This window comes from Chaetodon trifascialis, chromosome 6 (genome assembly GCF_039877785.1).
Source record: "Chaetodon trifascialis isolate fChaTrf1 chromosome 6, fChaTrf1.hap1, whole genome shotgun sequence".
Classification (NCBI taxonomy): domain Eukaryota; kingdom Metazoa; phylum Chordata; class Actinopteri; order Chaetodontiformes; family Chaetodontidae; genus Chaetodon; species Chaetodon trifascialis.
Window position 1 is genome coordinate 24,149,265 of NC_092061.1, and position 14,424 is coordinate 24,163,688.

Genomic DNA, 14,424 nt, shown 5'->3' on the forward strand with positions numbered 1-14,424 from the left:
ACCTTCAATGTAATATCTCTAAACTCACATTTGTCGTATTAATCTAATGTAAAAGCTCAGTCTGATCAAGTCGCTGATGTCAGTGCAGCTGGTGATCGTCGAACTGAAGTCTGTCTGATTACAGCAGCACATTATGGATCACAATGACTTTCCACTTGCTCCTACTGAATAAGGGAGATCTCCAAACTATTCACCTGGTGTTTTCCCTGACTCCTGACATTAAATGCATAATGTCACTGTAATTATGTACCATTGTCACTCCTGCCTCATAGACTGATTGGCTTGCAGGTCCATGATAAAAGCAGTATCCTACAGAGCAGGTTACACCAGAAGAGGCTCAGAGCACCTGCTTCAGCATCTTCATCACACTGGGTTCACACATACTTTTTGAATCTTCTGAAGATTTAGAAGGGGAAAAGGCTGACTGATTGACTGATAAAAGTGGCATCTTTGTTTCTTATCATCTTTAAAAATCAAATAATGGTCACTGGTTAATGCTCTTTTGCTGCTTTATTGAATTATATCAACTGAGACATGGTTGAAGGTTATAACACTGGTAGCTGCTGAGTAGTACAATATGCAGTGCATATGTAGGTAAGGGGATATGTCTTGTCCCAATTTACATTTTCATATATAATAAATATATTGTGCATACAACATTTTGAAGAGAACAGTGGTTTGTATGGTGTGTTTGAACTAGTGTAGTTGTAGTTTTGAGCAGGGAAAAGTTTAAGAATTTGAATAGATCATAAGCACTATGTTGCATCGTCATAGTGTGTCTTTATTTGTTGTCAAATAACATGCAGCGATCTTGACACAACACTAACTAAAAAATAAAATAAAAAGTCTTTAGATGTTATTTATTTTGCATAAACTAGTGTGACTCCCAGCATCAGCATTCCATGGTATTCTGTGCAATCTTCATGTTTGCTATTTCACTGTAACCTTGTTTGGGGGAAATTTGTAAAATTAGATGAGAACAAGAATCTGTCAAAAGATGAGATGTCCCAAAGCAATAACTGAAAGCATCACTGAAGTTTCGTATGGGCTCACCGTGTCCCTGGATCTATTTGTTTGAATGGAGAAGAACTCACAAGATGAAATCTGATACTGCAAACAAAATGTCAGACCAGCTACATCCTATGACCAATCAGCGGACAGTTTTACTGGTGTTTACTGTCGCTCTCCATCCATGGTCCAACCACAGCCAAGTCACGAGCCACCAGCTTCCGTATTATTGACCTATGACTCTATTGGGTAGGCGGGATTTTACAGTCTCCGTGTACTCTGATTGGTTCGCTGCACTCACGTATCCTTTCTGGCATCAGGCTCCGTTCCACCTAACGGGAAGCAACGACGGCTGCTTAATCTTTCATTGGGGAAAAAGGGTGAAAGGCGAGAGGAAAACGTAAAAAATTGTCTTCGGTAAGTCAGTTCTAATTTCTGAATGGCTCGAGTGGCAAATTGTCATTTTTCAGCCAGAACAGCATCGTTCTTTTGATGTATTTTCATCCTCTACACCGGGTGACGGGGCTTTTCCTCTGTCATGAGACTGAGGCAGGAGGAGGGACTGATGTAGGTTAGCATCGTGAATGGAGACGGAGGCCTTCAGCTGCTCCGTTCCTAAATAAACAGCTAGTTACTCTATTGTCAGTCACAGTTTAGTGTAACGTAGCAGCAATTTGTCCAGGTTCTTGTAGCAATGAGTTACATCCGGTCCAAACTCGATAGCGTTGTCGCATATTTAATGAATATTCCGGTGTCATATTTCCCAAACACTTCAAGTTGACGTAAACTAAAGAAGGCTTAATGTTAACCTATTGGCGCTCTGTGAAGTAAAACCACACTAACGTAACGTCACGTGCCTCTGTGTGTGCAGAGGTACGCCAAACTCCTTTAAATTTTGATTCAGTCACTTTTAAATTGACCCAATACACTTCATTTGAATGAGTTCACAGGAGCCACTTATTCACGTGTTGCTGTGAAAAAGTTTGTTCAAATCTAGTGTGTAGTTGCATCGTGTCCGTATGGTAAACACACACATTCAGCACACACAGCCATTCAATGCTGCACTGGATGAGCAGCGTTGTCCAGAGCTAAGACTTGCTTTAATGCAGGGAGGATGTGTCATGTGAGAGGAGGATGGGCTCTTCTTTCAATGGTGGGCATGGAATTACTGTTCATTGTTTAGTTATTTATTGCTTCTCCTAACATTTGATCAGATACAGACTGAGCTGGGTTAACAGTTTTAGAGTTTAGAGACTGTCAGACATGCAAGTCTACCAGAAATGAGTAAATAACTTTATACAAATCATTTACTGATGTGTAAAATCCTCTTTTAGCCTCTCAGCCTCCAGCTACAATGATCCACAGCCTGTTCTTAGTTAACGCCTCGGGGGACATCTTCCTGGAGAAGCACTGGAAGAGCGTGGTCAGCCGCTCCGTGTGTGACTACTTCTTTGAGGCACAGGAACGCGCCACTGAGCCGGAGAACGTGCCACCGGTGATCCCCACACCACATCACTACCTTATCAGTGTGCTCCGGCATCGCATCTACTTCGTTGCAGTCATCCAGAGTGAGGTGCCGCCGCTGTTTGTCATTGAGTTCCTGCACAGAGTCGTCGACACGTTCCAGGTTTGGGCTCCCTCGCATTTTTCAGTCCACTTTTAGTTGATTTTAAATGATTCATAGTTGACTGTAAATGCCCACATCCTGCTTGTGTTCTTTGTTCTCAGGACTATTTTGGAGTGTGTACAGAGGCTGCTATTAAGGACAATGTGGTAGTGGTCTATGAACTACTGGAGGAGATGCTGGACAATGGCTTTCCACTGGCCACAGAGTCCAACATCCTCAAAGAGCTCATTAAGCCTCCCACCATCCTCCGCACAATGGTCAACACCATCACAGGTACAATCCATGTCCATGCTTTGTTCACAGACAGAACGCTGAGCTCCCATTCAGCTAAAATGATAATGTGAGGTCACAAATACACCAAATAAGACGGATCGAATCAGTGTCAGCTCTTTCTCTGCACTGTGTGAATGGACTCTGTGTAAATGTGCTTGTTGTTTTACATTTGGTTAATGTGTGTATTCCAGGCAGCACCAATGTTGGTGAGCAGCTCCCCACAGGTCAGCTGTCCGTGGTTCCATGGAGACGCACCGGAGTCAAATACACCAACAACGAAGCCTATTTTGACGTGGTGGAGGAGATCGATGCTATCATCGATAAATCAGGTATTCACTGTGCCATTGCTTCATTATTTAGCCTCTCTGTTAGTTATGACCTTGTTAAGATTCAAAGAGCACTTGATGGAAAAATGCAAATCTCTTTCTATTAAAGAAAAAAAAAGAGAAATACAGTAGATCCTGATAAATTAGACCAGTGCATGGTATGGACATTTTTATCACTATAGGGTTCAGAGCACAATCTAATGTAATTTGATTGTTAATTCTCAGTGTAAAGTATCAGATGTCAGCAGCTTCGCTCTGCCTTCAAAATTAGTTTTGTTGTTCATCTGTATGGTTTTTGCTTTCTACAATTTTCTCCCATCAACCCCAACCCTCGTGGTCAGGCTCCACCATTACAGCAGAAATTCAGGGAGTTATTGACGCCTGTGTAAAACTGACTGGCATGCCCGACCTCACACTGTCATTTATGGTGAGTTTCTTCTTTTCCTTCACTTCGACCAATGCTTAGGCTGTTGTTATGCACTCTGTAGGTCCACACTATCAGATTCATATAGAACATTTGTAAATATGTAGATAATCGGCAGTAAAATCTGAGGAGTATCAAACAGTGTTGAGCTAAAATAATGATTTTTACAGTACAAGTATTCACATTTTACCTTCCTCAACCCCAAACTATCCTCTGTCTCCCAGAATCCTCGGCTGCTGGATGATGTCAGCTTCCACCCGTGTGTTCGGTTTAAGCGCTGGGAAGCTGAGCGGATCCTCTCCTTCATCCCCCCTGATGGAAACTTCCGGTTGCTCTCCTATCACGTCAGCTCTCAGAAGTCAGTGCTGTCTACAGATGAAACATAATTTTAACATAATTTCAATAGTCTGATTTTATTTTATTTCCAAAATGTACAATAATACATGAAAATATACATTGAAGAAGAACGTTAGTCTGAGCTGGGGGGAGATAAAATACATAAAAATAGGATCGATGAAGAGAAGGAAAAAAAGGGAGGGGGGCATAAACCAAAATCATACACCTTTGCACGTTAAATAGTATATCTTGGTGCTTTTTGACTTAGCCTGGGGTCATCTATTATCCATGTGTTTATTATCCAGTAGTTGCTGATGCATACTGCATATATTCTGAGGGATTTTCTCTCAAGCAGTGCACTAATATTCAAATACAACAGAATTATGAAACATTCATGCGAATGTTCGCTCGTGTGACTTGGTTTGCCTGCTTCATCTTCAGCTTGGTGGCGATCCCAGTGTATGTCAAGCACAACATCACCTTCCGGGAGGGAAGCTCCCAGGGGCGTTTCGACCTGACCCTGGGACCCAAACAGACGATGGGCAAGGCTGTGGAGTCAGTTCTAGTCAGCAGCCAGCTGCCCCGCGGCGTCCTGAACGCCAACCTCAACCCGTCCCAGGGAACGTACACTTTTGACCCAGTCACAAAGGTACCTCGAAAGTGTGTCCATGAGTGTTTACATGCCTAAAAGAAGCAAGGAGGGAAGTGTACATGAACATTGCAATGCAAAGTTATGGCTTGAGGTCAGTTTTGTTCCAAGGAAGGTGCCTCAAATTTATCTTCATTCACATCTGTCTTCTCAGGAACAGAGATGCCACCATTTGCATTGTTTTTTCCACATTTTCCAAGTGGTAGTGATCTCATACTGCCATCATGATTTTTTTTATGTCTTGGCTAGATGTTGTCATGGGATGTTGGTAAGATCAACCCACAGAAGCTTCCCAGTCTGAAGGGCACCATGAGCCTGCAGGCCGGGGCCTCCAAACCTGATGAGAACCCCACCATCAACATCCAGTTCAAAATCCAACAGATGGCCATCTCAGGTACACACACGTGCTCTTACCATCACATATTCATGATTGTGTCATTCCCGGAATTTCGTCATTCCTTTTAGAGATTGTTGTGCATTAATGAGATTGTCTGTTAAACAACAGCTGGTTACTCTCACACACAACAACCAGGCTGCCTCAGACATGGATTCCTATTTTTTCATTAACTAATGAATATCATTTCTACTTTACATTTTGAATTGAGAGTAATTTGTCGTCAGCCTCAACACATAAGAGAAGCTTTCATCATATAGCCTGCTCAGCTGACAACCACCTGACCTGCTCCATCCTGTGGGCACAGACACACAGTGGCCACTAGATGGTGCCAAGTGCAATAAATGCACTTTCTCACATGACACATCTACATAGCTTATTGTAAGAGTTACTCAAATGTAAATCTTCAGCTGTAGATGTGGCTGAGTCAGCAGGCATATTTGCTTGCATGATATTATCTTTTGCAGGATTTAAGATAATATACTAAGCAATATCTCCTAAAATGATTTGCCAGAACTCCTAATTTCATCACATGCAAGGTAATACAACTAGCATGCATTTAATTAATTAATTTAGTTTTCCGTTTTTGCAATTGAGTCACAGCGCTATGCATTTGATTTTCCTAAAAACGCACAGCTTGCGATCTTTAAAAATCAACTCTGTAGTTGTTGTACATCCCCACCTTGAGCCACCCCCATTCCTCATTTGTTTTGGTGTTGGTGCTGGCATTTGTTCTGGTCCAGTCACACAAGCCAAGTGCACATCAGACAGTGCGTTTCGAGAAATGATTGGCATTTTTGTCCTTCAACAGGGCTGAAGGTGAATCGACTGGACATGTACGGTGAGAAGTATAAACCTTTCAAAGGCATCAAGTACATGACGAAGGCTGGCAAGTTCCAGGTGCGGACATAAAGACTGCTGCTCTGTGACTACCGGACCAAACCACCATGAGACTGAGGGGTGATCTGGTGGGGGAAGGGGAGTTGGCACATTCCCTGTGTATATGCATTTCAGGATTTACCTACAAATATTGGAGGCTCCTTGTAGCAGTTGAGAATGGACCATTGCACATAGAAACCTCTGTTGAAGTAACCACATCAAATGTGTGTCCTGGTGACTGTTTTTCCACACTCTAAGCAAGGAAGTTGAAAAAATAGTTAATCAAAATAATGCCCCCACAATAATCCATTATGATAGTGTGAGCTGTCAAGAATGACAGAAAGTCAGTGTTTTCCCATGCTGAGGGGCCTCTGCAAGATAAAACTATAGCTTTGTCTTACAGCACAGTAGGACTCCACGCTGAGTCAAGAAACTAGTGGCAGTCGATCAGGTGGATATGCTGTGACGGCCCTTGCGGTTGTTTCACCAAACATGCTCCTAAATGTTGTACAACATGTTCCCATGTTACTTCTCTCTGATCCTTAGGAACGAGTCCTCAGTGCAGCCTAGCAATGAAAGTGGGTGTTGCTGTATTTCTTATCCTCCTTCTTCTTCTCCAGTCCAATTTCTCTGATTCCTTTTCTGCCATTCTTCTGTTTGCTTTCCTGTTTGCTCTGTTCTTGTGCGCCTCTTTTCCTTGTTGCAATGATTGGATGGTTTCGTCTGCAGCACTGGAGTCAGCACACTGACATGTGAGAATGTGACACTGGAGCCGTCCTCAATCATGCACTTTCACATCTGCTCGTACTAACATTTCCATTTGATGCAGGTAAGATGGATTCAGAGTTACTGAAGCTGTTTGAGCTATTTATTACAATGGATGTTTCTGGGAATCTTTCAGGTACATGTTCACCTGTTTTATTCAACTTGAATTATTATTTATTCAACAAGAAAAGGATCCAGTTGCTCAAGTAATATTCTGTGTGCAGCGTTTCCATTTCTGCATACTGTCATTAAATTCTGACACGCTGTAACTCTACAGAAGCTTTTTATTTAACCAGATAATGACAAAACAATGTTGGTGATTTCCTCATCAGTTTGTTCCCAACATGCAGAAACACATGGCTAAAAAGAAGTTTGATACCTTCAATTTGGTGCTAAACACTGTGTCCAAATTATCCACAAATATTTCCTCAGTACAGTTACAGTCTGGGAAACTGTACAATGTGCATCTTAAGACCTGTTGAACAACTCAACTGAAAAAGAATATTTTCAACTCTGTATTATGATATAATGGCCAGGTACCTCAGAGGAAATGTTGAAGGTTTGCATTTTGTGTGTGTTTGTTAAAACAGCCTCCAATGGAGTGTTATAATGGTGTAAGAATAAAGATTTGATGTGTAATGACCGAGTGATAACACTGATTATTGAATGTGTTTTTTACTGTGAAGTGAAATATACACACACACACACATACACACATATATATATACACACACACAGTATATTTCATCTATACATTAAAATATCTCCATTTCTATTTACGTGTATTTACATTTATATTTTTAGTACTGATGATTTGCATGATCAGTCTGCTCAGAATGAATACATCAGTCTATGCCTGAGATACACATTCAAAGGCTATTATGAATATTCATCAAGTGTAGCCTCAAAATCTGTTTGAACGTCTATGTATGTATGCTTACAGATGTGGAGGTATGGTGGATACCGAACCTTTTGTTACATAACTCCTTTTTTAGAGGATGAGGGTGGTATGATCATAGGACGAATCCTCAGCTGAGAACAGGCAGCTGAGATACCTGAACTCTGTCAGCTGGGGCCACTGCTCCCTTTTGAATGGACCTTCAGAGGGGAGCAGGGCCTCTGTCCCCTCATGATGTCACAGCATCTGGCTTAAAACCCACTCATGACATCACAGGAATCTAACGAGTTGCTAACTGAACTTTCAGGACAACACCAGCTTTAAATCATCTTATGACCTCACACACAGTTCAACTCAGCATCTCAAAGGGCACTTTTAACCCCTAAGACCCCATTGTGTGACGTCACCAACCCCCCCCCCCCCCCAGAGCTGGCAGGACTCCACTCCATAATTTACTGAGGACTTTAACCCCTCCAAAACATTCAACCACCCTCCTCTCTCTCTCTCTCTCTCTCTCTCTCTCTCGCTCTCTCTACCATTGACCAGACAGCAGCTTGAACTCATTGTTAAGTCATCGCGCTGTAACTTTTTCCTCTCTCTCCCCGTCTGTGCATGGGACTTTTTATTTTTCAGTGAAAAAGGTATTGTTGGCGCACTTTTTACGTTTGTGAGATTTCACCTCACTACTTTTCATTTTGCAAACGCCTTTAAAGGCCGGAGTGAGAAGGAATATCGAGCCCTTGTGAGACCAATTGATCGCGAGTGGTAGGTTGTCTTTTCTCTGTCAATGTTTTTTTTTTTGTGTGTGTGTGTGTGTGTGTGTGAGCAGATTTGGATGGAGTGGGGGCCAATTTAATTGACCCCACTTTTATGTGTTTGTTTGAAGAAGTTTCTGAGCTGCACATTTAGCTAGCTGTACAAATCTTTTACTTAGATAATACTAATAGCAGGTATTTCTCTCTGCAACGGATTTTAGGACTGTCACGTGGATGTAAATCAAGAAGTGTGTTCACACCGGGTGAAAGTTTTGTCACCTAAAGCAATCAGCCCTGTGTGGGCCCTCACAGCCCTAATGAGTCGTGTGTGTATTCTGCTGTAGATAATGAACACTATCTTCATGTAAATCTAAAGATGGCTGTTAGTTTTTATCTGATTGCTCTGATCGGTGTGGGCTGACCAGGCTCCCCTTAGGCATGATTTAAAGCTCCCTCTCTGTAGCCACGTGGATATACAGTAACAATAACAGCAGTGGGGGGCCTCACTGGCACCACTGACCGCGCGCCACAAAAGTGCTGAATCAACCACGTGCGAAGATGGCAGAGCGCGCGCTGCTACCGCAATGAGCGTAGCCTGAATTAATCAACATATGTGTATTTAAATGTAGCTGATTCTGCACTACTTTAATTTAATTCGCCTCCAACATTGTCACCAGCTACCTGTGATCTGATGCCTCATTGCTGCATACAGGCTAAGCAGCTTTGTAGTCTGCAGTTAGCCCAGTTGTGGAGGGAAACTGAGAAACTTAATGAGTGCTACACCTTAGTGTCATTATAAGGTGATACCCAACCATGTTGACGCTTCCATTTCCATGGAGGACATTGGTCTTTCATCTACCAATACAGTGGACAGCTCTAGAAACTGCTCTTCAATGTCACACCAAATATAAGCTTCGCCATGGCTCCTTGTGTGGTAGAAGTGTTTGTCTCCATGTTAGCTAGCTGGCAAAGCTGAAAACTAGCTAAAAGTTAAAATGTTTTTTTTATTATACTTTAAAGTAAGTCTTAACATTTTGGGTGAACATTTAAATGGTGTAATTACTTAGTTACATCCCCGTGTTGTGGGGGAAATAGTTGTTATTGATTTACCCATTTATTTTGTGTATTAAAACTATTATTTTGACAAAGTTGCAGTAGAAAGCAAACCAGCCACAAACATTAGCAACAAATAACTTATGCAACAAAAATCGTTTTCCCGCCTTGAAAGGCCCTATCATAGCTGTAAGTTTTCAATTTTCAAATCCAGTTTAATTTGTAAATCTATATTAATCCAGAGGCCCACTGGGTAATGTTAGCATATATTATTGTAACTTACATATTTCATGGTAAAATGAATGTAGGAGGCTTTTACCCTCCGCTGCATTGATTTTAACATCTATAAATCATTTTCAGTGCAGGCTGTGAAAGCCAGTCAGCAGCGAAGAAACACTGGCTTTTCTCAGCACAATTCACTTTATTGACGGTTGACTGGAGTGTGTGACCAAAAGACAAAGAGGACTGTCCCTGGCATCAACTTATCCACCCCCGTCTTTCATTCAGGGAGACATAAGCCCCCCGTCCATGTGGGGTTTGCCATTAAAATGCAGTATTTTGTCAAACTGCTCACATAGGCCTGCATGGCTGTGAGCCAACTGGAAGTAAGGTGCTGACAGCTGTGTTTGGAAACCAGACAGTATGCAGACAGCAATCAAGGGTGTCAGACTGAACTCTAATAAAGGCAAAAGCATCTAGTATTATCAAATGCTGAACAGCCAGATATGGCAACTATGTAACTTCACTATGTAATTGGTAATCTTTCAAGTGATAAATACAATAAACTGTTGACTTTATTATATATTGTATACATAACACCTTGGATACTGGGGGTTTTGCCTATAGTTGCTTCCTATGTTATCTGTCTTTACACAGGTTTAGAAAAAAAGGCCATAGATCAATCTAACAAACCAACCCCAACCAGTCATATATAATGGGTAAATAGATGCACCAGTAAAGACACAGATATCCACTTTTTCACAGACACCTATAAAGACCTTGGTACCCAGTCACAGCAGGAAGTGGCACAGAAAAATTGCATGTCCTCAAAAAATAAGTGGTGCTCGAAGCTTGATGGCTTTGCGAATATGTGAAGTGGTTATTGTTTTGGGTTGGTTTTGTTTGTGGCAAAATGGAAATGAAGGTAGGAAGAAATTACTTCTCATTTGTCTAAAATTGCGTGGTGTGACGCAGCTAATGTGACATGCTCTCAGGTTCTCTTTGTTCCCTCAAAGGTCAGCAGTACGAATAAGCTTTGCAGTGGGTCAATTGTGCAAAATTCAATGTCAGTGTTGTTTGTTTGTTTGCTACTGCATACATATCTGCTTCGTAAATAACTGTGTAATGTGCTGTGTTCTCTGTTGAGACAAAAATCTCAAACCATAAGGGAGAGATGTATAATTATACGATAATAACCAAACAAACAACAATTCACTGGGGAAAAGTACGCTGCTCACATCAGTTTGCAGGCAAGATAGCTCATTAGTTGCTCAGCTGTAGCACATTAAAAATCATGTAAATGTACTCACAAATGTCACCTAGGCACTGGTGTGGTCCTTACTCTTCAATACAACAAACAGCAGGCTATCTTCCTGTGTGTGTAGGCTACAGTGCAACTTAGTTGACTTTGTTTCTTGTTCCCTAGGGTGAAGTGTAACACAGACCCTCTTGCAGTCTGCCACTGACATGCCCCTCCAGCAGTCTGAGATGAAAAGGAGCATTTCTGATATTTCCCCAAAGACCCTTTGTTTCCTATTTCTAATTAAAAATGATCAACAATACATTTGAAAGACACAATCTTTTGTGAGGGAAAAAGACACAATCTTTTATGAGGGAAATATCAAAAGGCATGTTCCCATAAAATTCGCACTGAAAATTTGAATTTAACCATGCAGCTGTGCACAAGAATTGTTATAGAGTGATATTACAGGCAAAGTAACCACTGCACACCTAGAAAACAAGGATCTGAATACTCATTTAGCATTAATGAAAAATGTTTTGTCTTATTCTTCTCTTTCTCTGCCATTTCTGCACACTTCCAGACTGTACCCAGGCTGCAGAGACATTGCCATGACTCCCCAGCCTTCAGCAACGCTGCCCAGATTGTGGTGGCCTGCCAACCATCCCTCAGGATAGTTGAGAAGGATGGACTCCAGACTGAAAATTGCCACCCAAATTCTCCAAGGCCACCCGGGTGACCAAGAACACAATATAATAATTAAGTTGTCCCTGGAATGCAACACAAGATGAACATTAAGCCAACGTTTCTTGGCAGCTGACTACAGAGTTGAGGGGATTGAGTTTTTTTCCAGTGTGGTTTAGTATGTAAGTAGACAAAGTCAACAGCAAAGACTGATCCAAGACAAGTTATCTACCTGCCAAACTTACAGCAGCTATTCACAGTACATTTGGATGGTATCTGCTGTTAATTTTAAACTCTTTTAAACACTACTGTGTTTATCTATGTTTTTCAATCCTCTTAAATAAGAGACAGAATAGGCATAAGGCCGGACAGTCACCATGCCCAAGCCAAGGGCAGGGCCTGGTCCACCATGTGAAGACATTTATGAGTTCTCCAGGGACACGGTGGAGACTCAATCTCTCCTCTTGCATAGGAAATCCTTAGAGGAGACATCTCCTTTGAGCAAATATATTGAGACTGAACACCAGCAAGCGGGGCTCTTCCCTCCGTCTCCCCCTGATGCCTCCCTGGACACCGCTCTTGACCTTCAGAAAAAGAGGAGGAAGAAATGTGGTGCCTGCACTCCCTGCCTTCGCAAACAGAACTGCAATACCTGCGCAAACTGTCTGAACCGCAAGACGGGCAAGCAGATCTGCAAGCTGCGCAAATGCGAGCAGCTGAGGAAGAGACGGAACGAGTGGGAGCTGTGTGAGGTACGGATATGTTTACTGTCTGACAACTTTACATTTATTGGTCATGGCGATGCTATGGCACTGTTAGCAGTCCAGTAGTATCCAATTGATAATGGATTAATCAAAGTAATAATCAACAGATGGATCGTTGATCAAAACAGTCGTTTGTTGCAGCTTTAAAAGCAACATAGGAATGGCAAAACTTCCAAGTTTGAAGTTAGTATTGGTCCATCCATGAACCTCATTAATCTTTTCCGCTGGCCCTGAACTAAGCAGTCTGAACTAAAATGGTTTGTGCACACATAAGAGTTTTCCAGTTGCTGGAGGACACTTCTATCAAAAATAAAGGCTTGGCTGATGTCGAGATTTTTGTTGGTCTGTGCAGCCAACAACAGAGCAGTACTCAGCTGTTAGCTTCAACTTAATGTTGGCAGCTCACCTTCAAGCAGCCATGGGTGGACACTCAGGTGAGGGTCAGGATGAGCCTGCACTTTACATTCAGATTTAGATCCATGCATCCACTCTCAATGCCTGCTTACTAGAGTCTCATGGGAGCATTTGGGAGAGAGTAAGGAAACACCTGCACAAGTGATAAATGTGAAGTTAATGTGTTATGTCTGTCGGACGATCATGGCTGATAAATATAGAGAAAAATCCCAAATGCTGGTGAAGGGACAGCTGATGTTGGAAGTTTATTGAAGTCACTGAGGTTTTTGAAATGTCTTTAGAGGTTTTCAGCCAAAATTAGATATTCTTTCAACATTTACTTCCCACCTAAAACACACACATTATTCCGTTACACACTCTCTCTGAGGTTGTCTCAGAAGAAGCATGTGCAGCTTTTAGCCGGAGTGGTTGTGGCATTGTGGTGCCATGCTCAAGATACTTGAGCAGAAGAGGACAAGAGAGCAGGGAGTGCATCTGTCTACCCACATGCTGCAGAACTTTCATTACAGACAGCATCTTGTTAGAGGTGTCCATTTAGACAAATAGCTTTAAGCTTTGTAGCTACTGGTGCTACCATTGGCATTCCTTTTCTGTCAAGCCCAGACCTGCTTGTCCTCAGGCCAGCTTCAGGGTCAGTTACTCGTTCCATATGTGCAAAGTGTAAATGTGTTTTAGAACTTAACCAAATGCTACACATGTGTGCTTCACAAACATGCTTAAAGGTTGGTGTTGCTGTTGGGATGCAAAGTAAATTTCAACAATTAGAGCCAAAAATGCTTCTAAAATGAATTACCTACCCAAGCTTTAAATGATCATTGGAAGACAACATGCTTTCAGTGATTTTCTTTCTTTCTTTTTTGGACAGTTAATAATTTTAAGCCTTGTGAAAAAGTGGAACTGCCAAGTGTTTCTGGAATGATTTGCCCATTAATCAGAAATCACACGCGTGTGCTGAGGATACAAGTGGGTAATCTAATTGTTGTGGTTGTAGATGTTTTCCTTACGGTAAACCAGTGAATAAGTTTTAGTCTTTTTGAACAGACTGTGAGTGGACAGTGTGTGTTTGCATGTCTGAGAGGCTATGAGGACTACTGAACCGCAGCAGTAGAGAATTCCAGCAGTTGCCTGGGCTTTGCCCTTTGACCTCTGAGGCCTCGAATGAGGGTGGGGGTTAACCTTAGGCATTTTGCGTTTGTGTGTGTGTGGGTGTGTGAAGAAAGAGGAAGAGAGAATGTTTTTAAAGTGTGCACTTGCGTGTTAAGGGAAGTGCACGTGCGGGTGTGTATGTGTGTGTGTGGCTCTGTGTGTTTGTACGTGCATCAGCATCTTAAACGGGGGGATGGGCTGAAAAGTCAAGGAGGAGGACAGGAAGATGCAGCTAACAGTCAGCAGTGCTGTCAGAGGAGAAGCAGGAAAAACAAGACTAGGCTTCTAAACGTGACCAAGGAGCGGACACTTACGGCTCCTCTAAGAGTGAGTCCACAACAAAACAAGCACAGCGCCGCTGTTTCTCAACGTTTTCATACTAACCAACTGTCTCACTTTCTCATAAATTGTGTGGCACCAGTATTTTTGGAATGGCACTTATATGTCACATCATTTGTAACCATTTCCAAAGCACAGCAATTTCCTTGCTAAAATATTCAGACCTTTTGAATTATTCACAGTCTTGCAAAGCATTTTAAAGCTGGAAATGGCATCACAAGACACTAAAAT

At 42.0% G+C, this 14,424-nt stretch overlaps 1 protein-coding gene across 1 annotated transcript; it reads left to right on the top strand.

Annotated features, from left to right (window-relative positions):
- The first annotated feature begins 1,318 nt into the window (after window positions 1-1,318).
- On the top strand, window positions 1,319-7,334 carry ap3m2 (adaptor related protein complex 3 subunit mu 2). Its single transcript, XM_070964970.1, has 9 exons — window positions 1,319-1,425; window positions 2,343-2,635; window positions 2,737-2,908; window positions 3,100-3,237; window positions 3,576-3,661; window positions 3,883-4,016; window positions 4,436-4,643; window positions 4,893-5,037; window positions 5,849-7,334. Exons 2-9 carry the CDS (start codon window positions 2,363-2,365, stop codon window positions 5,947-5,949), a joined length of 1,257 nt encoding a protein of 418 aa, XP_070821071.1. The 5' UTR covers window positions 1,319-1,425; window positions 2,343-2,362; the 3' UTR covers window positions 5,950-7,334.
- The last annotated feature ends 7,090 nt before the right edge of the window (window positions 7,335-14,424 follow it).

What these genes read in the sequence shown, in the direction of transcription:
- ap3m2 (XM_070964970.1), top strand. Translation starts at nt 2,363, where the DNA reads ATGATCCACAGCCTGTTCTTAGTTAACGCCTCGGGGGACATCTTCCTG. An exon ending in GAGTCGTCGACACGTTCCAG is followed by an intron (nt 2,636 to 2,736) that starts GTTTGGGCTCCC and finishes CTTTGTTCTCAG; the next exon opens with GACTATTTTGGAGTGTGTAC. An exon ending in ACCTCACACTGTCATTTATG is followed by an intron (nt 3,662 to 3,882) that starts GTGAGTTTCTTC and finishes TCTGTCTCCCAG; the next exon opens with AATCCTCGGCTGCTGGATGA.